Source organism: Psammomys obesus, unplaced genomic scaffold (assembly GCF_907164565.1).
Source record: "Psammomys obesus unplaced genomic scaffold, mPsaObe1.curated_primary_1811, whole genome shotgun sequence".
Taxonomy (NCBI): domain Eukaryota; kingdom Metazoa; phylum Chordata; class Mammalia; order Rodentia; family Muridae; genus Psammomys; species Psammomys obesus.
In genome coordinates, this window is record NW_026587216.1 from 5,705,311 (window position 1) to 5,731,878 (window position 26,568).

Below are 26,568 nucleotides of genomic sequence, written 5' to 3' on the forward strand. Positions count from 1 at the left end.
TTGTAAAATACTTAAGGACAGTTGCTAAAGTCCTAATACCTCCAGTTTCTCTCATAGAGCCATGGAAAACAGTGGCCCGTACCGTTGTAAACTTACAAGGAAGGATGCTGCACCTTATAAGTACATCTTACCAAATGATACCATGCCAACCCTTTGAAGTATCATTAAGTAAACTGGGTTGGAAAACCTGAATGAATGATCCGTTCACTGAAGTTGGCATTCACAGCAAAAGCAGCATATCTTTTATTAACAGGCTACCAAAGTATCTTCCTGAAACCTTCACTTGGGAAGACTGATGGAGAGAAAGATGCTTGGGAGGTTTGGGAAATAAATGAAGCCTGCACAAAACACCATTTTGAACAACCTATTTTCCAGAAGCCACTTTATTTGGATGATAACGTTCACCTGGTACATGAGCCTGGGCCTGGGACATGAGACTGGCTCTGGGCCTGGGTAGTCTCTAGTTTGCTCCATTGTTCAGAACAGAATAGAAAGTTCATATGGAATTGATGGCGATCCCAACAAAGAAGTTACTATAGAAAACAGGTTCCATGGCAACCAATGGCTATCGGTCAGTGTGTTAGCTATGGCCCTACTAAGAGTAAAATCAGGGCTTTCCATACAGCCTCTACCGCAACGCAGTCCTACTGTTTCACAAACATTTTTTTTTTCTTTTTGTACAAATATTTCTGCTTTCTAATTGAGTCTAGACCTTGGTTTATAAAAGAAAAAGTAGATGACTTTTTATGATATTATATGCATGATATATATATAAAATCTGGCAGTGTAAGTATCAAATTTTATAAAACTATCTTTCTAGAAGCTCTTTTCAAGTATAGTTATGACAAAAAAATATTTAGGGTCTAAGTTGCCCATGATCCTAATGCTCAGAGAAAAACACTTTAACAAATTGCATCATCAAAATTTAATCACAAAAGTCGGAAATATTTGTCAGAGAAGATCTTCCCTCATGTCACTTTCAGGCCTGAGAGTTCCTTGAGAAAGTGGGACAGTTTCCTTGTGTGTCCTGAGTAGCTCCGGTTCTCGGTGAGAGACACCCTCTGTATTTTCTTGCTTTCCCTTCATTCTTTCTGCAAGTTCATATGACTTTGTTCATATTAAAGGATGGTTAATTAGCAATTAAAGGTAAAGAGTAAGTAATATGGAGCAGTCTACCTTCTGGGATGGATACGAGCAGTAACTTGAAGTTTGATTAGAGCATGTGTTAGGTGTGCATAGACTCTGAACATTGGCCTGCATCTCTATCCATCCATTTTTCTATGATGTAGTATGTAGTTTATGCCAGTTGTGGGCTATAGTGTCCCAAACTACCTAGTAAGACCTGACACACATTTCTAGGAGTTCTGCAAGACAAATTGGGTCAAGTTAGTCATGAAAGTGGCTATGGAAACAATGCAGCCACATAAGTTTGATACTGGGGCATTTTTCCTCTTGAAGAACAAGTTGTTGAGTAATTTATTTGTGTTCCATGGCATGTTTACTCAGGAAAGACAATGCATGCACAGTTCAGTTCATAGTGGAAGCAATAGTGATTTAAAAAACAATCAAAGTTACAGAATATTTGGTGATTTTAGTTAAAGCTATAAGTTCATAAATAGTCTTAAACATCACCCAATCTTCTTATTGTCTTAAAATAACATCATAGAGTTAAGTACATTTCTTAATTATTTATATGTTCTAGAATAATTCCATAAAGCTAATTTTGGACATCTGTTATCATGTTTAAAACCAAAGCCTCTGTATTTATATTTTTACTTTATGAAATAACAACTAAACTTAAATATTAATGAAAGTGAATACTGTATAAAAAGCAAAGGAAAGAAACTTTCATCACTGGTGTGGCTTTTGTGTGCTTCTTCTTCTTCTTCTTTTTTTTTTTTTTTGCTTTTTCTTTTTGTAAATTCCGTCTTTGCATATTCTTGTTCCGTGTTTAAATGGTATCTGTATGTGTGTGCACATAATTATACATATGCAGACTCAGTTACAATAATAGAGAAATGAGTTGTCTGGTTCTTTAAATAGTTACTACTAGCCAGGAATATCTTATGTTAGAAACCGGTAGGCAAGTGGTTTTGGCACCATTTTATCTGTCCAAACGGTTCTTTCCCTTTTTTCTTAAAAGTTGAAAATGTCCTCATTTCTGCTTCTCTCCTTTGGCTTAACAACACATTTAGTTTAAATATGCCCACCTAGGGCTCAGTGTACAAAGTTCAATGCCTTGCAGTCCCAGATGTCAAACACGAATCTAAATGTATCAGTTGAATTTCATTTCCAAAGGCACGGAGCTAGGAGCAGGGAGGCTGGGTACGTGTGTGCTGGAGTTGGACACCATGGTAACAAAGCAAGAAACATCTGAGTTCTGCTGGGGAAAAAAGAGCAGGAGGAAAGTATGACTTCTGACTCTGGCAAGAGGCAGTGAGCATGGAAAACACACCTTCTTTCTTCGAATTTTCTGTCAACACTTCCTCCAGCCAGGGATGACAGTGGCATCCTCGTGTCCATCTGTTAGGCCTTAGGATCTTACAGGTAAGGCTAGAGAGCTAAGAGGTAGGCTGTATCGGAGCCCTAAGATAATTCCTCAAAAATACCATTTTAAAAATCAAACCCACAGCATTTAATTTCTCTGTTGGCTTGCTGTGCTTTGAGGAGAGTAGAGGCCAGCTCTTTCTGCATATTGACAGGTTTCGGACTCATGGTGGTCAGTCAGGCGGTGAAGCAGCTTTGGGGCAGGATGGTCAGCAAGTTTTACAGCAGTAGTTCGCACATGGAGATACTGTACATTCATTCAATGTTATTTGTCTTAGAAATGGAGCAATCTGGGAGCTTACATTACAGCAGAGTCCGAGGAGCTTGGGAATTACTTCAGAAACACAGATGTGCATGCAAATGAGTTGTGTCTTTCTGTTAGTTTAAGCTTTCAAGGCATACATTTTTTAAAATTACCTGGGTTTCTATTTAAATGCCAACTCAGGAGACTGCATTTTCAATACTAACATAAAATGTGTTTGGAAAATTAAGAATTAAAAAAAAATAAACAGTCATATTTTGGGGTTTTAAATAGACCCTATACCAAAGGGTTAAGAAGCCTCCTACTTAATATAACATCTTGGAAGCATTAGCACTAAACAGCCGCTCAGCAAAGGTGACTTCAGCCTTTTTGGGTCATCTATCTGTCCTCTCAGTTTCATTAAGAAACCCTCTGGACATCACACACACATGGCTCTTCATGACTAGGAACTGCTATGCTACACAAACTGCTTTAAGTGTTATTTTTTTCTTTATAAAAGAGTTTTGTGTTTTAGAGCTCAGTATAAATTAAACACTTTTACTTTTTGTAAAAGTTTAAATTAATAGATTCAGTGCATGTTTTTTAAATAAGGTCTCTGTCTTGACCGTTTATCTTACATAGAATTTAAGCTCAATTGTACTATTTTCCAATCACATTGGAAAACATCCTCTCCAACTAAAGAACCCAAGATGTTACTGAATGTCATCTCTATGATTTAATTTCATTTTCTGTCCATATTGTACACGGGCTCTGCTAAGCAAAGTTTTTCTCATTTGGATTGGGGGATCTTTTTCACTCCAGTCCTTCGTTGGCATTTACAAAAGCTGAGTGTCACTCTGAAGGTGTGGCCAAGGGGAAAAGCTTCATTTATATTGTGCTGAGAGTAGCTGTTTCAGTGACCCCAAAGCTCTTCTTGTACATCCCTTAAAATATGCTGCATGGCAAGGCTGCATCCCCAGGGGTGAGTGATCAGAGAGGAGTCCACTGAGTTCATGATAGAGGCAGCTCCTGATCCCCTCACTCAGAGATCCACATGGAGACTGAGCTGCCCATTGGCCACATCTGAGCAGGGGGTCTAGGTCCTATCCATGCATGGTCAGGGGATGAGGGGAAGAAAGAGGGAGTGTGGGACTGGGGGAGGGGGCTTCAATCAGGATATATAATGAGTAAATTGTGAAGAAAAAAATAAAAATTAAAAAAATACTCTGTATGGCATTTAAACACATAAACACACTTATGTCGATGATTCTTCTTTAAAACATTGTGTCATCTCACTTACTCAACAAAAATGAGTAAGTATTAAAAATATTTCTCATCACTTTCTAATACTACATCTTTGGGTCCACTTTTTGGATCACACTTGATTGTCACTTTCCCAGTGAGTAAATCCCAGATGGATGACAGATTACATAGAGTTATGTGATCATGTCTTTGGTTAATTTTCTGAATTTCTTCTCACATGATTGAGGCAAACCTGAGGATAGGTCATTGAATAATTGTTTCTGTTTTTTTTTTTCTCTTGTAAAATATTTCATTTCTCCATTTTCTTTTTTAGTGGCCTTTTGAAGAATCCAATCTGTTGAGAAAATACAAAATACAACACAATCGATTATTTTAATTCAGGCAATAGAACTAATCTGTTTGGAGATAATCCAATTTAATCATGATTTGGAAAATCTGGGCATATAATTAATGCAGGTAACAGATGTATATTTTTACTGATCATTGACTACTGGCTGTTAAGAGTTTGACATCTGTCAAACTGCGACTTCGCCTTATTTCTCTGCACTAGTTAAGTATATATCCTAGTAACGTGTATGTGTGGGACAAACAGAATTCTGGGAAGTGCTTTGTGAGACAAATGAACCATAGTTAATCAACACTGTTTTTACTTTGTCATCATCATCATCATCATTTTTTTTAAGTGGCAGAAAAAAAAATCCATCAAATAACCACTGGTCACAAATTAAGATCCTTAGAGTTCAGAGTGAGCTTGGTGGATGACCATGGGTAGGCGTCAGGAAAATGTCTGAATTTTCTAGATGACTCTAAAGCTTCCCAGGAGAAGCTTCTCAAAAGACCCCATGCTATTTACCTATGAAAACAGAGTAGTGCGCTGACAGTAAGAAAAAAAAAATCATGTACTGGTTAATGTAATTTGCATTTCATTATTCTTTGTCATATTCTTTGTCAGCAAAATTAATCAGCCTTATATTTACTTCATGTTATACCGTAAACAAGACCAATGGGCACTAGATAAGCCTTTGGAAGTGAGCTAACCCTATTTTAAAATTTATTGAACAAATTAAATCTCATTTAAATAATTTAATCTCCTTTAAACCTAACACTTAAAAAAAAAGGCGTAGTTCCTTATGAGCTGTCTATTTTGCATTTGGGGACAGTGGTTTTCATTGGCCCTATTAGACATCGCCAGAGAGCCCTTGGGGGAGGGTAGAAAGCGGGGCGCATCTGGCTCCACCTCCAGTGCCGGGACTATAGTCACCTTGTAACTACATGCCAACATGCAAAGCTTTTCTTCGAGATTGATTTTAATTACATATAATTGTGTGTCGCTCTGTGTGTGGGAATGTGCACGTGAGAGCTGGTGCCCTCCGAAGTTACAAGGGTCAGAACCCCTGGATCTGCCGTTACAGGTAGACATGAGCCGTGATGGGGGGTGCTGGAAACTGAGCTGGGGTCCCTTACGGGAGCAGTCCATGCTCTTAACTGTCCAGCCTTCACAACCACATCACCCTGTTTCTTTTCTTCATGTGGGCTGGATCTTGGGTTCATGCTTGTAAACCAAGCGCCTTCCTAACTGAGCTGTCTCCCCAGCCTGGGGCTACACACTTCATGAATGATGACTGACCACTCAAGGGCTTAGGCAGGGCAGATAAATAAAAAAATAAGCATCTCAATAAGTTAGGAAGTTGCCATCAGGGCTGTTGTCTGCCCGAATCTAGTCGGTAGAAAACGAGGAAGGGATAAGAGAACGAGTGAATGTGAAAACTGCCGTGAGTTTGTGCTTTCCTGAACGCCAATCATTTCCTTCATGGCTGCCACAGGAGCTCCATATTTGGATTCCACTCAGCCCTTCTGTGCCCATATGCCCCGCAGTAGCAGTAAGTCAGAGAGGGCTCCCCAGAGTGGGACTCTTTCTCTCAAGACCAGCTCCTTTCCCTGCCTCCCTCGTTTTTTAAATGTTTCTAAGAGTCCACCTTTGAGATGGGACTTCTGTGATCTCAACTTCTCCACTCAACAAATTCTCCAAACATTGATTTTATCAAGGGAAGCTGAGTACTTAGCCTAGAGATTAGCAGAATATAATTTGCAGTTCCTGCGTACACAAACCGAGACAATCTTAGCCAAAGTTTGAAAAACAAAAAGTTTGCTTTTTGTTTGTTTGTTTTGTTTTTTGAGACAGGGTCTCTCTTTGTAGTCTTGGCTGTCCTGGACTTGGCTTTGTAGACCAGGCTGGCCTCGAACTCAAGGATACCCACCTCTGCCTCTGCCTCCCTGAGTGCTTGGATTACAGGACTGTGCCACAGCACCCAGCTAACAAAAAGTAAGTTTGTGACCCCCAGGCTTTCTCTGGAGTTTTGTTTTTCTGTTTTGATTTCTGTATTATAAATTCTCCTCTTTAGAATTAACCTAGTTCAAAACCCTGTGGCAAGAAGTAGGCCATCAATACATAAAGTAAGGTGATTGTTAAATAAATAAATGAATAGCAATAAATAAAAGATTAAAAAGTAATCCAGTGCTATACCTCCTTATTCATGTTACCCTCCTTATCCATCTCCTGGGTGCCCGAAACATGGCCATGGAGTCTCAGGCGCACAGTTTTTGTTTTGTTTTACCGTATTTGTACATTTTTGATGATAAAAGTGATATGAATTAGCCACAGCAAGAAATTATCACCAATGGCAAATAGTCATTGTAACATTGTGTTATGATGAAAGCTAAGCAAGTGCCTTTTCAGTAAATTTCTCAAGGTGTCTTATTATACTGGATTATATTCTGAAGTACAGTCGACTAGATCCTGCAACTATCCAGAGAGAAACTCCGGCTGGAGGGTCTACCATGTCCCCTTTCAGTGAATGACAGTGGGTGCGGAACAGAGCTGCAAGAGCAATGACCATCAGTGCTGGGACTTTGCCGTCAGCATGAATCAAATCAGCAAAGGCATGCTCTCCTTTCCCACTTCGGACTGCGGCTCTCTGCTTTATATGTTACTCTGAACTGAACCGGAGAACTTTATTCTAAAACCAAGCATTTTACATGTCTCAAGGAATTCATGGCCTTCGGCCCCGTTCTGTGCTGCAGCGGAATCTATTGAAAAACACAGAGGCTTTAGAGACAAATGGTTGGTAGAATGTAGTTGTTTAGTAGTTGATAATCTTAGGGGAGTTGCTGAGGGGGGTGAGGGGAACTTTACCTTTGTTTTAATGTTTACAGGTGTAAAATGCTTGGTTGTATTAACACAGAGAATTCAATCAGTAAGTAAGTATTCAAAATCTTATTCAGAACATTGCTGGCTCCATGGCCCCGAAAACATGTGAAAACTTGTCTGCTCATTCATTTCCTCTTCTACAAACCAAGGTTCTTAGCAGGGAGGACACTTTAAGGCAGGGTGCTTAACAGAGCTCCTGGCACACTCCCTCTGTCTACCTCAGAGTCAGAGTTCTGATTATGAAGCCTATTGTCGGGAGGTATTTGAGCTAATGAAACGAAGTTTGTTAAAGGAATTACTGGAAGTGCTTTTGTTTCCATACTTCTGTTTTCAGACCAAGGCTGTAAAAATAGGTGGAGGAAAATCCGCGTTTGTCTGTTTGCTTTAAACAGAGGTATGAAGCCAGAGAAAACCCATCCAAACATTAGCCCTGGCTATCCTCTCCTCTTTGCTAACACCATATGAACTTCCCAGCTAATTAGGACAAGCACGCTAGGAGGCACCATCAGGCACAGTAGGAATCAGAGATGCTTCTGAGAGCAGAAACCACAGCCTGTGTGCCGAGCACAACCTGTAAACCAGGCCTTGGGTACCACCGTGTGGCAGAGCCAGGTACTGGCCTCTTGCATCTTCAGAGGAAGAAAGGACAGAGAATGTGAATTGCGTCTTGGGACTTTGCTAGAGAGTAGTTTGTTTTATCTATTTATCTATTTATTTATTTATCTATTTATTTATTTATTTATTTATTCATTCATCCATTTATTTATCTATCTATCTATCTATCTATCTATTTATTTATTTATTTATTCATTCATCCATCCATTTAATTATCTATTCATTCATTCATCCATTTATTTATTTTTCATCTATCTATCTATCTATCTATCTATCTATCTATCTATCTATCTATTTATATTCTTCTGGGAGGAAATCCTCCAAAGAGGAAGTTTGTCATCACAAAAAAAGCCAGAAAGGATGGTAACAGCTGTGACATGCTAAACAAACTATTTGGTTAAATACTTCTATTGTTCATGCGTGAGAAAAATGAGCATGTAGTCACGTTTCTATCCTCCCATAATTTATTTAAAAAAGGCAGGAGGTAAATTACAGAAACATGTTAATTCCAGAAAAATTCTAATTCCATGTTTAATTGGGAAAAAAAAACATTGAATTCAGCTTTTCTATGGAATTTTGCTTTCTGGTAAATACATATAAAAGCTATCATCATAGCTTGTTTGAAAATGGTATGTTCCTACATTTTTCACCTTAAACAAACCATCTTAGTAAATGGAGAGAAAACGGATTACTACTTGGTGTTCCAAAAGGATTTGATACAGAGGATCTGTGGACTTTATGTTCTTCATTACATCCGTTAACTATCATATTGCTTGTTACTTACACATCCACAAAAGTACTGCAGAAAATGTGTCTTTTTTTCTGCTTATACACCAAAGAAGCATTTTATCTCTAAGATACATAGAGTGATATGGCTAAAACCAGGTTCATGTCAACCAGGAATCTCTAAACCTTTTATGTCCTCATTGACATAAGAGTTCAATCTTTACTTTTGCCATAAAGCAAAATTTTTGTTTTTCCTACTTTTAAAAGATTCACATACCCTTACTAACATCCTAGCTAAATGTTAAACGCTCTTCAATAACCCTCACCTCTAAAGGGGTCCCTAGGAGTTTTGTATCCCCAACTGAGGCAACCATTTTTCCTTTGCAAAATAGATATGTATAGTATTTGACGTATGAAATGTCTTAATTTTTTTTTTAAATCTGGCTTATCACAGCGTTTACATACCGTTATGTTCCAAAGCATCGATCACTCGTAACCTGCTTTGCCAGTTGTCTGTTGGTGGTTGGAATAAAGAGAACGGCCGCAGTGCTTACCTTCCACAGCGCTAAGATAAGCAGCATTAGCAGCAGCAGACCCGCGAAGGCGCTCAGGAGGATGACCCACAGTGGCACCCTGCCTGGGAGCCCGTCTTTGGATACTTGAATAGCCAGCTGAAAGTATTAAACAAGGCTGTCAACACTGATAAACACCCATTAGGGCTCCCGGAACACTGAGTTCTTGTAGGCGATATTTTTCTAACAGTGTAATTAATCTCACGACTGTATACAGAGAAAACACTGGGTTTACATTTAAAAATGCCTTTCCTTTACTAAAAACGTCCAATAATAGCAAATTTATTATCACTAAAAAGTAGAGCACTTAGGAACAGAATTTTACAACTTACATGGCAGGGCTCATCCAGATGGAATTTCTAAAGTTTCCCAGGATAAGAAGAGAGACTCGTGCTTTTGTCTAAAACAAGTCCCTTGGCTTTATTTTCTAAAATGTCGAGAGTGAAAGAATTGTATTTCTACTAAGGATTCAGTTTGAATGGCCTCATCTTTGTTTTGGATTTCCTAAAGACTAAGTGAAGGAGTTTTAAATATTATATATTTACATATAAATATATTTACATATTTGCTATTTATATATTTACTTATAAACATATAAAAATATAAATCTATATATTGACATTAAATGCCTGTATATTATGCATGTGAATATTTAAATATATATGTATATATTTAAAACTATATATAGGTATATATATTTACTTACATATAGTCATATATAAATATATATGTATAAGTATATAGGTTTAGATATATATGAGTGTATATATATTTACTTATAGGTGTAGTTTTAAATATATATTTAAATACACACACAGTATACAGGCAATTACTGTAATAGATTTTATAATGTTAGCTCTTAAGGAGGAAACTCACAAGCATCTATTTGTCACTAAAGTAAACATGGAAACATCTAGTTACTGTTACTGTTAAAAGCAATAAAGTAAAACATGGTCCATGCGTTATAAACAGCATGGCTTTCCTAGATTCTAAGGAGTAAGCAAGCCCATGCCTGAAATCACATTAGAAACAAACGAAAAGGAAACCAAACGATGTCCGACCAGAGTCAGATCAGTCGCCGCTTAAGTCCCTGTATAGAATCAGAAAACACCACGGACAGATTGGAGTGAAATGCGTATTATTTTCGTACGCGCAGCCGCACTTACCTCTCGTTTCCGGTTGCTGCTACTTAAAATCAGCGACGAGTTCTCACTCTGAAGTTCTCCCCTTATAGTGAGATTTAAGCTGGAAAAATGTGCCTGAAAAGCAGGTATGATTCATTATTAATGTGGCCGTGCTGATCAAGGTGGTAGGTGCTCCTGTCTGAGCAGAATAATCATCACATCTGCTGCATTCACCCACGCGAGACTGGGCAAGATCACCCCAGCTAAAGAGTCCAGTGTGGACTGGGAGAGGCTCCCGGCGTCCCACCTTTAGCTGAGGAACTCTTGATGGCTTCTGGGGAAGGGAAAGTCACTTTTCTTAAAAAAACAAAAACAAAAAAACACAAAAAACATATTTCTAACTAAAAATATAGTTACATCACTCTCCTTTCCTTTTCCTCCATCCAACCGTTCCCATGGACCCCCACTCCCTACCAGATCCATCACCTTCTTTATTGAGGTTACATATAAGTAAATGGAAGGCACAGTCTGCTGAGTCTATTCAGTGTTGCTAGGACTGTGGCGGCCGCTGGGCTCACCATGTCCTGGCGGATGACCTCACACCCACGCCTGTTGGCTTCGGTGGGTTAAAGGGTAAAAACAAGTACAAAGTTCTAAGACGGAGACGAGATGTTGGGGGTGGCTGTGGGAGGGATTGGAAGAGGGATTGAGGTGTAGATGTGATCGAGTTGTACCGTGCACATGTGTGGAACTTTTGAAAGAGAAAAGAGAAAAAAATGCTGAGATTGTTCTGTGAGACTAATTCAGTGGTGAATTAATCCCCTCCCTCCACCAAACTGTCCCTTAGAGCCTTCTTACCGAATGAGAATTAAAAACTTCAAAATAATTTCTACTCAGATTTTTCTCTAGAAAAACAAACTTCAAACTTGACTCATAGGCATCTAGGTGTGGGATAGCTTCATTCCAATGATGAGGACTATGCAGAGGTATTTGTTAAGGATTGGGCATGAAATTAATAATACTAAACCTCCATGACATGTTATCATCTTCATAGGACCAAACCTGAAATTCTCCGTTTGTATGATCGACTCAATATTTCTTTAAAGAAATGAAAAAGAAATACAAAATACAACAAACTGTGTTTTAAAACATTCCCCTTTCAGATAGATGTGGCTTTGTGAGGGATAAAGAATATACTTGTATAGAAGGTCTGAAAACAAATCACCACTCTACAATGTATTCAAGCTCTCTGCTTTGTTAATCATAGCATGGAATCTCACACTCTCACTCTTTGAACCTTACTTAGGTCCCAAACTGTTAAGATAAACAAAATTCAGCGCTGGAGGAGTGTTTCTCGTTTATAGTGCAAAGATTTAAGAATGAGAGAGGCCGGGAACACTTGTCGGGGAACTTAGGAGGGACTGTTGTTACTGACAGAAGCCCACACCACTCTTGAAGGAGAGCTGGTCTTAGGTCACATTCTCGGAGGCTCCCAGCCTCATGTTCCTTCCACAGCAGCGCTGTGATTTGCACACACATACTTAATAGTGAACTAACACTTATGGGTTTGTCTCAAGAACAGCCTAGAGCAATGCAGCCACTTACTTTTATGAAAGTCGGTTTCCACAAGATGAGTGAAACATTCACTTGACTCACGTCAGAAGGAACGAGATTACATGTGAGGGTGGCAAATTTGCAGGTACTGCAATCCTGTTGGATTGTCAGAGATACAAATTAGGGGGCATGGAATCTGATCATAGGCCCTATGTTAAAATGCTTCAGGTGGTGACCTACTTCTAGGTTGATATCAGGTGTGCTGCACTTAGGAAAGCATAAAGAAAGAACAAAGCTTAATTCACCTGGATTGTTCCTCTTTTGAGATCCTCAGACTTCGAAATTGTCCTTTTCTTCCAAGAGTTGATACCAAAAGGATCCTCCAGGCTCTGGGGTTTACAATTCACATTCTAAGAAAAGAAAATATTTTCACATTAGACACCGCCAGAGTCAACAGAACAAGGCCAGTTGGAGCAGTAACACGTGTGAATGGCAGCCATTGATCTATATTGAAGGTCTGTTTGTGGGTGTGCAGGATAGGAGAGGCTGCAAGACATCATTATGACACCCCAGGTCATAATCATTGTTTTTGTGACCCGTGCAATTACAACAGAGAAGGGTGCTAGCAGAGCTGTTTTATGAATAACACAGTTATTAATCTTATCGTTTTTCAAAGAAAAGCTGATACATTTTTTCAACATATGCTAAATTATATCTATATAACATAGATATATAAATTTATATAAATACACATAGATATAAAAGATATAGAGGTATAATTTATAATAGAATATATTATTCCATTGAGGTAAAAGAAAGCATTAGCATATGTTACCCAATTTGATGCCTGTTTGATGCCTATTTTCTTGGATTAGAGGAAAATTCCAGGTTTCTTTTTATCTTGCCCTTAGCAAAACAATTAAGTGATTATACTTCAAATACTCCTGTTGCAATGTTTTTGTTTTTAATTATGAGAATGCTTTAGTTTTTAAAAACTGTGTGAAAAGAAGGCATAATGTTAAATGTTGAACTAATACATTCACTAACAACACTTGTGGTATCTTTGTATTTTAGACACCAACAGACAATGATAATAAATAACAATAATAATAATAATCAGCACATAGTCTATTCAGTGCTACAAGTGCAATGGAGCTACAGTGTTATGACTATTTGGGGTAAGTTAATACTAATTTACTGCTTCGTGTACAGCTATATATGTTTAGAAGAAAAAAATAGGGTTTCTTTATTGGACTCCCTTGACTAAATTAAACGTGCAACAAACATGTCAAGTATTCATCAATAATTAATTACCTAGGATTTACTGGTTTGCACTATGATTCCAAAAGGGCATGCCTGAGTCCTAACACCCTGAACCTGTAAATGCAACCTTATTTGCAAACTGAGTCTTTGCGGATGTGATCAAATTAAGGCTTTCTAGGTAAGAACATCTTGCATTTCAGGAAGGCCTGAAAGCCAGTGGTGGGTGTGCAGAAAATAATGGAGGCAGAAATGAATCACAAAAGGGATGAAGCCAAGGGATGCACAGAAGTACCAGCAAACACTAGATGCTGGGAGAGAAAGCATGGCCCGGAGGGAATCTCCATTATCAGCACCTTGATGCTGGATGGCTGCCTCTCAGCAGTATTGCATTATCGTTCTTCTTTCTTTCTTTCTTTCTTTCTTTCTTTCTTTCTTTCTTTCTTTCTTTCTTTCTTTCTTTCTTTCCTTCCTTCCTTCCTTCCTTCCTTCCTTCCTTCCTTCCTTCCTTCCTTCCTTCCTTCCTTCCTTCCTTCCTTCCTTCCTTCCTTTCCCCCTCAAGACTGGGTTGCTTTGTGTAACAGAACCTTAGCTACCCTAGAATCTCTTTGTAGACCAGTCTGGCCTCGAACTCACAGAGCTCTGCCTCCCTCTGCCTCCCCAGTGCTGGGATTAAAGGTGTGCGCCTCCATGCCCAGCAGGCCCTCAGCATTATTAAATAATAAAAAATCATGTCTATCTACTCACTCTCTGCAGTTTGTTACAGGAGCCCCAGATACAAAGTGACACTTTGTATCTAAGATGGAAGTAGCTACTAATTTTTAAATGCGTCTCCATGTTTGGTGTTTTATTTTTTTTAACAAAACATTATCCCATGTCATACATAACACAAAGCTCGCACATTTCAGATGAGGAAAACAGCAGTGGGCTGGAGAGAAGGGTTATCTCTTCTGGAGAGAAGGGTAAAAAGTGATCCCTGCTAGCCTAATGACTTGAGTTCTGTCCCAGGGCCCCTGGTGAAAGGCACTCGCTGCTAAGCCTGATGCCGAGTCACCAAACTGCACGCCCACATGGTGCAAGGAGAGAACTGACCAGGACAAGCTGTCCACTGTGCACGGTGGCACATGCAAGCCACCCCTCCCCCGACACTCAGACACACAAAAGAAGTAAGTAAATGGAAAGGAAGATAACAGCAATGGCATAATTGAAAAGCATATGTGACTTACATCAGAAGATGCCCATCCAGTTGGGTACAGTACAGGATAACCATCTGAGGTCAAATTGGGGAATGAAATTGATAGCCGAAGTCCTGGCATTGGGAAATGCCCCCTTTTTCTAATCTACGGGGGGAAAATAGACATGTAATCAAGTTTGGCTTCTTTCAAAAGCATCCTCTCCATCTTACATAAGACTGGGATTCTTTTTCTTTCTTCTTTTCATGTGTTTGCGCTTGCGGTGTGTGTGCCTTTGTGCATGTATGTTCACCTGCATGTGAGCACATGCATACATAAACACACATGAATTTTTGCATGGGTGTTTATGTGGAAGCCTGAGATTGAGATCAGAAAATTTCCTCCATGGCTATTTTACCATTTCCTTTGAGGGATGGTCTCTAAACCAAACCTAGAACTGTCCAGTACTGCTAGTCTCCCTAGCTAACTTGCTCTAGGGATCTCCTGAGCCACAGTCACCCCAGAACAGACTGACAGACTGACTCTCTCTCTCCCTTTCTCTGTTTCTCCCTCTCTCCCTTCTAACCTCCCCCATTTCTGTCTTTTTTTTTTTTCTCACTATATAACCCTGGCTGGCAAGAACTCACTTTTTAGATCAGGCCTTATACTATCAGAGATTTGCATACCTCAGCCAGACCTCTGAGTACTGGGGAAACTTTGGTTCTTTTGTTGTTGTTGTTGTTGTTTGTTTGTTTTTAAGGCAGGTTTTCTATGTGGAGCCCTGGCTGTTCTGGAGCTCCCTATGTAGAACAGACTGGCCTCGAACTCAGAGATCCACCTGTCTTTGCCTCCCACATGCAGGGATTAAAGGTGTGTACCACTGCCTCCAGTGACTTTTGTTCTTAATTGATACTAAGTTATATAAAATTCTGAATCATCCACATGAAGTGGTTCATGACATCACATGGGAATTGGTTTAATTAAGCCAACCAGAAAGTATGAATGCTCATTGATGGCTATCTGCAGTTGCTACTATTGTATTGTTTTCTTCATCTTTCACTCCAGGATAATACTAGGATTAATAACACTATGTGTATGGATAATACTAGGGTTAATTGCAGTCAGATTGGATACATTAACAATAAACTAAGTCACCAACACTGTGTTGAAATTGCACTAAGGAAGGAAATCAGAGCACTTCTCCTTGTTCATCTAACCATGAAGGCCCAGATTTGAAATCTCCACTTTACTCTCCCCGTGTCATCCATCGTTCCTGTCTGTCTGCTATTTTAGTTTGAATCGGTCTAGTCTGCTCCGTGTCTCTATCCACATAGATCTGCCCCTAACAAATGGCTCTGTTCTCTCTTTTATTGAACATTGTTGGCAGAAAACATCATGTCAGGAAGAAACGAAGGAGACTTTACTGAAATCTTTAACAGAGTTTTACAAGTCACTATCTCCAACTGATCCCAAATGACCCAGACAATAAACAAACGACATATACCACCATGCAACATCTGAATGCTGCTTTTGGAACTTATGGTGGAGACTCATTTTATAAGCCACTTCCTGTCTATTTGCTGCTTCCAGCAAATGATTACCACAAAACATAAACAAAGCAGACATTGCTCTGAGTCAGGGGCATGAAGGGATAACTAGCTGAACATTATAGCTATACATCGGTTAGGCTGTGTATGTGGGAGACCTAAGGCAGGTTAGGTTGGTGATTACATTGCTCTCTTACAGGCAGGTTAACAAACAGGCTGAGTACACAGTAGAACAGCATTCTTAAGTGTTAAGTGACCTCACAGTGTGTTAACAACCCAGGCCGAGGAGGCCAGCGGAAATACTAGTGGAAAATCAGTATTGAAAATTCTCATGATTATTATTCTCTAGCCAGGTACACCGTGTGTGTGTGTGTGTGTGTGTGTTTGTGTGTGTGTGTGTGTGTGTGTGTGTGTGTTTGTGATGCACACAGATGTATGCGTGTACTTAGAACTCTTAATCTTCACCAACAGATGCCAGGACTGCCTAGCTAATAAAGCCTCCTATATTGAGAGCTATTCAGGTCTGTAATGATTCCCGGTGGTGCTGAAGGCTAAGTCATTCAGCAGCTTTGGAACTGTGGAGATTCCTGAAGCCACGTCTGGCCTCTTACGTGAAAACAGTCCGCAACCATATTAGGGTAATATGTCCAGGGCTTGCCTGGCACAGCCTTTCGGTTGAACGCTATCTGCTTCTGACAGTCAGCAATCATATATTCTGCTAGTATCACTTTAAAACAACAAATAAGAAGCCTCCTTCTAAAAACTGGAAAAGACTGAGCATAAGGCAGAAAACAAAAGTTTCTCGCAATCTAAACACCTTAGTAGTGCTTTACTGCATAAACTACTTGTCATTATTCTTTGCACATAGTAAATCATAAATTTTATATCTCACATACCGACAACTAAAATTTTCATGTTCCTTAAATCTATTATGCTATGTTTCCAAAAAGCGTCATGGTTAACGGAGAATATGGCCACTGTTATAGTAGCTAAATGTCAAGCACAGAATTTATCTATCGACACTTAAGAGCCGTGCGAAACTCGCTGTACTAATCATCCGATTTGCAGTATTGCTTTGGCTTTTAACTCTAGGTTTTAGATTCCCTTACCTCTGTTTTATCCACGAGCAGCAGAGTGAAAACAATAGAAAACCTTACAAGCTTGGGAAACTGATAAGTAGCAAATGTAGCTAAATATGATAACATGTTTTCTTCCCACTGAACAGATAACATTGTCCTCACTGAACAAATGCTAATTTGTTTAAGTAATTTCGGTGTTAAAAGTTCAAAGCTTAAGCTTTTTATAAGAGTGTTGCTGAAGTTTTTCATTCATTAATAATTTCTTAGGGAAGATTACCAATAGCAAGTCACTAAATATGTTCTTTTATTTGTACCCCATTAGTTTAATTCTAGAACTTAACAGCAAAAAAAAAGCAGAGATATCCAACATTATAATCTATGTTAATGTTATTGATAAGAGGGGGCTCTTATCTCAAACCTGGAACCTAGTAATTTACAATGTATGGAAATCTACAGTAATCAAGTTTTTTTTTTCACTTTTCTTTCCTATTTGTTTATTATGCTACAGAAGCCAAGGAGTCTGATCTACAAAATCACATCCCAGAAGTGACCAGGGAGGTTGCATTCATGCCAATTCCAGAATGTAACTTATCACAGTAATTTTAGAAAAGAACAGACATTCCTCTCAAAAGCATGCATTTTTTTCCATTTTGCAAGAGAACTTCATTCTTCACTGTTGGCAGTTCCCCAAAAGATTAATACTGGCTTTGTTTATAATGGTATTATATCACTTGATGGCATATATATATATATATATATATATATATATATATATATATATATTTGAATTGAATGCTCTTTTCTCCTTGAATACTGCTGAGTCTTCATGTTACACAGGCTGAAGTTCCACAACAGGCCTGTTATAGAGCTTAGGTAGTTTCCAGCAAAAATTTAAAATTAAAAAAAAAATGTAGTAGAAAATATTACTTAAGGAGATTGTAGTGCTAACCGTAATAATTCATAGTATAATTCATATCAAAGAGAGAAATCCACAGAAAACAAATAGTGACTTGTTAAATAAAGGAAAATATTCCCCAAGGAATTTTGCCAGAATTCATTTCTGATATTGTCATGATTCTGTGAAACATGATTTTCTTAGTCATAGTGAAAAGAATATGGAGTATATATACACCTTACTAGTATCTGTTTGACACTAGAATGACTTTTTTTCTAAGAAGTTATTCTAAGTAAGTATTTCTTACTATAAGGAAATTAGAGGCTTTGGCTTTTAAAATTGACTCAAGGTATGATTACCAGTTTGCACTTAATCTTAGCCAAAAGGCCAAAAATTGATATAATTATCAGTTTGAACAAAATATTCTAACATAGTTAATTTACTGAGAAAAAAAATATGCTAAGATATGGAGAGTGAATGTTGAAACACTTTCCTGTTTTCTTAATACAAATAACTTACTTAGAATATTTATTGACTTGGAGATAGTTTCTTACCATATAGAAGACATTAATTTCATTTCCAATGTCATCGGTGGAATTAATAAGCTCAGGGATAGTCTCGTTGGCAGCAATTGAAATGTGGTGTTCACTTGCAGAACTTGGAAAAATAAGAAAAAAAAAGTTCGGTAAAGTTGAAGTTTTATTTGACTTCATTCTTTTCTTTCCCCACATCATATGATTTCATAAAAAATGATTGCAGAGTTCAAAGCAGAGGTTGATACTTTTACCCCCAAACATCAATTAAATATTTGAGGATGGTAAGAATCACTTAGTTCAATAGTCGTTGCTTATTTGACTCCAATAGTTTAAGTTATATGAGACTTTCAAAATGTAATTTCATTGTTATCAAATGAAGAGTACTCATAAACTAGCATTTACACTTAGAGAAAAACCAGGCTGAAATTTGTTGTGTTTAGCAGGGTGAAAGGGGGAAAAAACACTAGTTTTTTTAAAAAAACATTTACACAATTTAAAAATCCCGTTACTGCTAGACGTAAAAGCTCAATCACCCTTCAAAGGTCATGGTCTTTGGAATGACCCTGGAACTTAAGATCACCTCTCAAAGCAACACTTCAGCCAAGATAGTTATAAATGTGTGCCAAAAATTGATCTGAACTAAGCGGAAAATTGTTGGGAAAAATCTTTGTGCTGACAGAAGCGGATACAGCAAGTCAGACAACAGACAACAGACTTCAAAGGCTCAGAAATACAAGCAAGTCTATGTGGCTAGCCTATGACCTGTGCCTTCTGATCTCCCATTAGCAGAGAGAAAGCGCCATAAGAAACTAACAAAGTGACAGACCATTGGACTAGGCTGGCCTTGACAATGGTGCTCATCTTTTTACATGCACAGCATGTATTTATTTAGAAAAAGCGTGCAATTCTGCTTCAGCAAGAGACACTGTAGAGTGGAAGTTTACAGACATGATTGGCATGTGAATAGGAAAACAAGGTCTGAACAGAAAGGACGGTGTCTGGAGAGTGGAAGAAATTAGGGAAGGGCCAGTGTGAAATGCTTTAACCTCATTTGTGATGGAATGGGCAGGTAGATCTCATCCTGTAGGACAAAAAGAGTGACCCAGGAATACGCAGAAATATGTGGCCCTCTTGTCAGCAAGCACTGCATTGTGTCAAGGATGTTGGCTAAATTTAGGTGCTAAGACCTGTCATTAGCACATTGTAGTCTGAAGTTTAGTGCACACAGGTTCCCAAATGTTAGACATTTAATATGGATGCTGGGCACCACACCAGAATCCCTCACTTGGCAGGTCTGGAGTAGCACGGGAGTACCTGTCTCCTTAAGTTCCTGAGAGGTGATGCCCTTAGCCAGGAACCACAGCAGCAGAACCATTTGGTGATCAGAAAGCGGCCAGTGAATAAAGGTAGCTTCGGCCTACCTGTAAAACTGTAGTCCGACTTCATATTTTACTGGGATGGAAATATTTGCTTCGTTATCATACAGGGATTCCAGTGGTTCTTCACTGTCGCTGGAAAACACAGCACAGTGACACTAATCGTTAATTTGCTTACTCACAGGCCATTTCTACACATATGAAAGCAATTATATTGACAAGTTAATAAAATACAAAATCATAGACCTCTGCATTTGTTTTTATGGAGAGGATAAGGAGACTAGGGGCAGGTGTTGCTAATGTCCCCAAGCTGTTCGTTTAGAGTTGAGAATCACACCGATTTAGACCCAACCTTTGTCTGAATTGAATGAATTGATACAAATCCCCAGGCTTAATCATTAAAATGCTGAGATTGCTGGACTTCTGTGGCATAAACGTTTGGAGACAAATCATCTTAGTTTACATTTAAGACATGGGAGGCTCTTATCCAAGGATTCAGCTAGGCTCATACAGCCAATTGTGAATCCGCCATTAGCAGCCTTTCCAAACTGAGTACTTATTAGCCATTCTGATGACTGTGAGGTGGAATCTCAGGGTCCTTCTGATTTGCATTTCCTGGATGACTAGGACGTTGAACATTTCTTCATGTTTTCTCTGCCTTTCAATATTCCTCTGTTGAGAATTCTCTGTTTAGCTCTGAACCACATGTAAAAAAAAATTTAATGTCTTTTTTTATTTATTATAATTTATTCACCTTGTATCCCAGCAGTAGTCTCTTCCTTCATCCCCTCCCAAACCCACTGTCCCTCCTTTTTTTCTTCCCATGTCCTTCTTCCAGTCCACTGATAGGGAAGGAAGTCCTCCTCCCCTTGATCCTAGCCTATCAGGTCTCATCAGGACTGGCTGCATTGTTTTCCTCTGTGGCTTGATAAGGCTGCTCCCCTCTCGGGGGGTAGTGATCAAAGAACCAGCCACTGAGTTCATGTCAGAGACAGCCCCTGTTCCCATTACTAGGGAACCTACTTGGACACTGAGCAGTCATGGCCTACATCTGTGTCTGGGTTCTAGGTTATCTCCATGCGTGGTCCTTGGTTGGATCAGTCTCAGAAAAGAGCCCTTTGCCCAGATTTTTTGGTTCTGTTGCTCTCCTTGTAGAGCTCCTGTCCCCTCCAGGTCTTTCTATCTCCCCTTTCTTTCATAAGATTCCCTGCACTTTGCCCAAAGTTTGGCTATGAGTCTCAGAATCTGCTTCAATATTCTGCTGGGTAGTCTTTCAGAAGCCCTCTATGGTAGGCTCCTGTTCTATTCCCTGTTTTCTCCCTCCTCTGATGTCTGTCTCGTTTGCCTTTTTGAATGAGGATTGAATATCTTACCCAGAGAAACAACACACTTCACAATAGCCCCAAATAACATAAAGTACCTTGGTGTAACTCTAACTAAGCAAGTGAAAGACTATATGGGAAAAAAACTTCAAGTCTCTGAAGAAAGAAATTGAAGAAGTCAGAAGATGGAAAGATCTCCCAAGTACATGGATTAGTAGGATTAGCATAGTGAAAATGGACATCCTACCAAAAGCAATCCACAGATTCATTGCGATTCCCATCAAAATACCAACACATTTTTTTTTTACAGATATTGAAAAAAAATTCTCAATTTCATATGGGAAAAAAACCCCGAATAGCTAAATCCTGTCTAATAAAAGATCTTCTGGAGGTATCTCCATCCCTGATCTCAAGTTGCACTATAGAGCAACAGTGATAAAAACATCATGGTACTGGCACAGAAACACACTGATGGATCGAAGACCCAGAAATAAACCCATAGACCAATGGACACCTGATTTTTGACAAAAAAGCCAAAACAATACAATGGGAAAAAAGATAGCATCTTCAACAAATGGTGCTGGTCTAACTGGTTTTCTACATGTAGAAAAATGCAAATAGATCTATATTTATCACCCTGCACAAAATTAAAGTCTAAGTGGATCAAAGACCTCAACATAAAACCAGATGTACTACACCTGTTAGAAGAAAAAGTGGGGAAGAGCCTTGAACTCTTTGGTACAGGAGACAACTTCCTGAACAGAACACTAACAGCACAGGCTCTAAGACAAACAATCAATAATTGGGACCTCATGAAATGGAAAAGCTTACATAAAGCAAAGGACACTGTCATCAGAACAAAATAACAGCCTACAGACTGAGAAAGGATCTTCACCAACCTTATATCTGACATAGGGATAATGTCCAGAATATGCACCCCATTTTTTAATCAGACATGAAGAAGACAAAGAACAGGACAGGAACCTTCCACAGAGGACTTTTGAAAGACTACCTTCCCTGGCATCAAAGGAGATACAGAGACTCATAGTCAAACTTTGGGCAGAGTTCAGGAAGCCTTGCAGAAGAAAAGGAAGATAGAAAGACCTGGAGGAGACAAGAACTCCACAAGGAGACCAACAAAAAACCAAAACAAAACAAAAATGCTTGGGCCCAAGGGGTCTCTCAGAAACCTATATTCCAACCAAGGATTATACATGGAAAGGACCTAAATCCCTTTTTCAGGGGAAGCCCATATGCTGCTCAGTTTCCAAGAGGTTTCCTAGTAAGGGAATCAGTGGCTGTCTCTGACATGAACTCAGTGGTTGGCTCTTTGATCACCTCCCCCTGAGTGGGAGGGGCAGCCTTGACCAGGCCACAGGTGAAGACAGTGGTAGCCAGTCTTGATGAGACCTGATAGGCTAGGGTCAGATGGAAAGGGAGGAGGACCTCCCCTATCAGTGGACTAGGGGAGGGGCATAGGGGGAGAAGAGGGGAGGTGGGTGGGACTAGGAAAAGAGGAGGGAGGGGACTACAGCGGGGATACAAAGTGAATAAAAATAAATAAATAAAATATTAATGTAAAAAAAGAAAAAGTTAAACCGGAAGCCAAAATATATACACAAAGGATGTGGTGTAGTCCCGTGCAGGCCCTGTGCATGCTGCCTCAGCCTCTGTGAGTTCCTACGAGCTTTGCTCATGTTGACTTTGGAGCATCAGTTTTTTTTAATTAATTAATTTATTCATTCACTTTACATTCCAATCATAACCCCCTCCTCCCCTTTTGGTTCCACCCTCTCTCCCTATTGGCCTACCCATACACCCTAGCTCATCAGTCAGAGCCTGGTTTCCTCACATGTGTTCTCTGATAATGCTGAGAAACTTTGAATGATTTGTGTAAATTCTATTGAAGTATATAAGAGTACTATAAAATTTTAAGTCCCTACATCGATTCAATTGACCTTGATAGAGAGCTAGGAAATGTTTTAAAATTATCAGATTCTGTCCATTGTGAATGAAACTTGGCAGATGTAAATCATGTGTAATTAAAAGATAGTCTACAGTTAATATTACCAGTGATGTTTAACTGTTTTGAGTAAAGAGGTTCATGGACTTCAGGTTAACTCCTGCTGATTGTATGAAATAATCAAATTACATGAAAGACATGACATACACACAAACATATATTCATACACATGTACCAACCTTGTTGCACTTAAATGAATGATTGCATTTTCTGTGAGATGTGACGTATTAAACTGGAATATTATTTTGAAGGTAACCTATGAAAAGAAAACAGATATCTTAAGTAACAGATGAGGAAAACATCAAACCTTGACTAAAAATCATGGTTTATATAAAATCACTACCTACACAGAAACTATAAAATTACTTAGGAAACATTGTCTTACAAAGTACAGTTTCATCATAAATAAACACAGTAGGATACATACGATATACACACGCACTTTTAAAGGGGCATAGGTCATATGCTTTGCATACTACTATGGTCTGAATGCTTTATTCCATTCGAAGTTTGTGTGTTCAAGTTTAGTTACTAATGTCATGATATAAGGGGGTGGGTCCTTTGGGCAAGCAACCGGTCATGACCATCCACCCGAGTGGAATTAATGCCTTTGTGAAAGAGGTACCAGAAAGCTGCTGCCTTTCCTGCTCCTGGAGGATCCAGGGAGAAGACAGCTTTAACCAAAAAGAGTGTTTGTGTGTGTGTGTGTGTGTGTGTGTGTGTGTGTGTGTGTGTGTGTCTTGTTTTTGTTTTTGTTTGAACAGATACTGGCCCTAACATTGTGTTGATCTTGGATGTTTTTCAGCTTTCATATCTCTGAGAAACAAATTTCTCAGCCATATGTTATTCTATTTCTGTTATTTTTATAGCAGTCCTAGTACACTAAAACAAGACACATGGGAACATTGAATTTAAAGACCTTATTCAAGCCATAGTACCAAAAAGCATTTATGCAAACCACAAATCAAGAGGAACCATACTACTTATTTTATTACTACGATTTGCCAGATAAGAGTAACGAACACAATTGTGGCATGTTAATAATTAGTCTCTTTAATTCAGGAAGCTCACATGCTAGCCACCATAATAAAACATGGAAAACTTTTGATTCCTTAATTTAATAGTGTAAATTTTTTGGATCACTACAGAACAATTCAAGAAAATAATACAAAATGGCTTAGCTCTTTATAATAAAGTATTATAAATATATTGACTTTTGTTTGTTTGTAAGAACGTGCATACTTAAGATAATACTTAAGAAAAAACAGAAAGTGTTTTGCAGACATATCATATCCAGACAGCCCTTCTGAGAAGCTCTGCCTGCATACAGTAGCAGTATATGCCACCAACAGTCACACTAAACATAAATTATTTTCTTAAAACGAAGATCACTTCCATCTTCTTGCCCAATGATCTCATTATAATGCTTACAAAATCATATTTCCTAATCTCAAAACTAATTTTATTTTGTGCTAATTAAAGTATTTAAAATTTGGGCCAGAATTTTTTTTTCAGAAACACCTAATTAATGGAAACCACCTAAAATTACATGTTAATGATAAGTGTTAAACAGAAAAGTGCCATTTACAGCTTATGGAGAGTTGGCCCTGTTCACAGAGAGGGTGGTAGGGACTGTAAGGGTCATGAAATTAGCAGGGCTGTATCATAGTGCATATGGAATTTTCTTTTGTTTTCTTCCCCCCTAAATATAATCTTAATTTACATGCAAAAAGAAAAAAGCTCTTTCAGGAAAGCTGGTTTTCTCTTGAGTTGGAATACTGATCTGTACTGATATTCATTTTAGTAAAATGGCCTTTATTGGAAGGGTTTTCCCTGTCTGTCCTTCACCTCCACATCTAGCCTGGGCACGTGGGTCTTGATATTCTCCATGGCCTTTGTATCTACGGAAAGATGCTGGCAGGGAAGCAGCCTGAGGAAGCTGCTATACATAATCGTATATTCAAGTAATCTTGAAATACTCAAAGTCTAGATCTTAAACCCAAGAATGCTCTAAATGTGAAGCCCAAGTTTAAATTGCTTGCAAATTCTTTCTATCACCCTTGGTATAGCCTAAGAAATATTTTGATACAAGCTTTTATCCCATGCACAGGAAACTGCTGGATAGAGAAAGAAATATTTAAGTTCAACTGCTCCCTAAAATGGTGAAAGGCAACTTGCTGTTCAGGTGCAATGTGTAAGTTGGGCATTACATGTAACCTAAAAGATTTTTCCCCCCATGGATCAGAGACATAGGTGTAAGAGAAAATAATCATGAAATTCTTGGAAAAAAAAAAAACCTAAGAGTTTATAATAATTTACCTGACAAGAGACTTGAATGTAGACTATTTGAAGAGCTCCTACAATTTAATAGAATAAATGACATGCTAGTTTGAAAACACATAAAGGAAAGGACATGGTGGCTCACGTCAGAATCCTCGCACTCAGGAGACAGAGGCAGCAGGACTGCTGAGAGCCCATGTCATCCTAGGCTGTATCATAGTTTGGGGCTAGTCTGGGCTTCAGAGTGAGACCTTGTCTCAATCATAAAAAAGACTGTAGCAGATACTGCTCCCAAGATTATAGGTGTGTACACGCATGCGTGTGTGCGTGAGCGTGCGTGCGTGCTAGAGCACGTGCGTGTGTGTGTGTTAGAGAAAGAGAGAAAGAGAGAGAGAGAGAGATCACTAGGGAAATGCAAATCCAAGTTAGAGTAAAACATTGCTTCACAGCCACCACGATGACGATGACGACGATGATAAATTAGAGTGGTAGTAAGAAAAATATAACATGGAGAAGTTAGAGCTCTCATTCACCCCTGCCAGAAGTGTATAGTGCTGTATCTGTTGACTATAGATTTAGCCTTTGTGTTTGGATGTGACTTAGGACACTTAGCTTTTGATTGTCTTAGTCTTCTTGAGCTCAAGAATGAAATAACCAAGAACTATTAATTTATGTAATTCATAAACAATGGAGGTCTTCTTCTCATAGTTCTGGACTCTGGGAACTCCAAGATGAAAATACCGGAAGACTGGAGTGTGATGGCGTCCTGCTCTCTGGAGACAGTGTGCGTTGTACAATAGGTGTAAATAAGCCTTCTTGAGGCTATTTTGTGAAGTCACAAATCCCAAAGGCACCACTTCCTAAAGCTGTCATATTGGAGATTCAATTTCAGTGTGCTGATCTTAGAGAGACACAAAATCATACTCCAGCAGCTTTCGGGCTGCAGGCAAGCATTTTGCACTCAGTGCCTCTAGCCTATGTCATTACAAATTACCCATTACGAGGATTTACACAGTTGGCTTAGAGCACATCACTTCTCATTGGCAATAGCCCTCCTCACCGTTTCTCCTGTCTTCAGGAAAGGATATCCGACTCTACATGTGATATTTAGATTGGATTCACAACTATCTTTCTGGATCCCCTAAAATGGAAAATAAACATAATTAGAACAAGCATGCAGGTGAAATATTTCAATTTGTTGCTTTAGAGTTTTCCCAGCTATGCCTTA

The 26,568-nt window shown here is 38.8% G+C and overlaps 1 protein-coding gene across 1 annotated transcript in view; it reads right to left on the reverse strand.

The window, feature by feature from the left end:
* Window positions 1-367: 367 nt before the first annotated feature.
* Itga1 (integrin subunit alpha 1) overlaps window positions 368-26,568 on the reverse strand; it is a 153,636-nt gene continuing 127,435 nt past the window's right edge. Inside the window, exons 20-29 of the mRNA XM_055603387.1 lie at window positions 26,401-26,481; window positions 23,240-23,316; window positions 19,761-19,850; window positions 18,358-18,460; window positions 14,337-14,450; window positions 12,156-12,260; window positions 11,902-12,006; window positions 10,339-10,431; window positions 9,155-9,271; window positions 368-4,385 (exon numbers count right to left, since the gene is read on the reverse strand). Coding sequence (XP_055459362.1) covers window positions 4,341-4,385; window positions 9,155-9,271; window positions 10,339-10,431; window positions 11,902-12,006; window positions 12,156-12,260; window positions 14,337-14,450; window positions 18,358-18,460; window positions 19,761-19,850; window positions 23,240-23,316; window positions 26,401-26,481 — 930 coding nt within the window. The 3' untranslated portion in view covers window positions 368-4,340. The remainder of the gene's footprint in view (window positions 4,386-9,154; window positions 9,272-10,338; window positions 10,432-11,901; window positions 12,007-12,155; window positions 12,261-14,336; window positions 14,451-18,357; window positions 18,461-19,760; window positions 19,851-23,239; window positions 23,317-26,400; window positions 26,482-26,568) is intronic.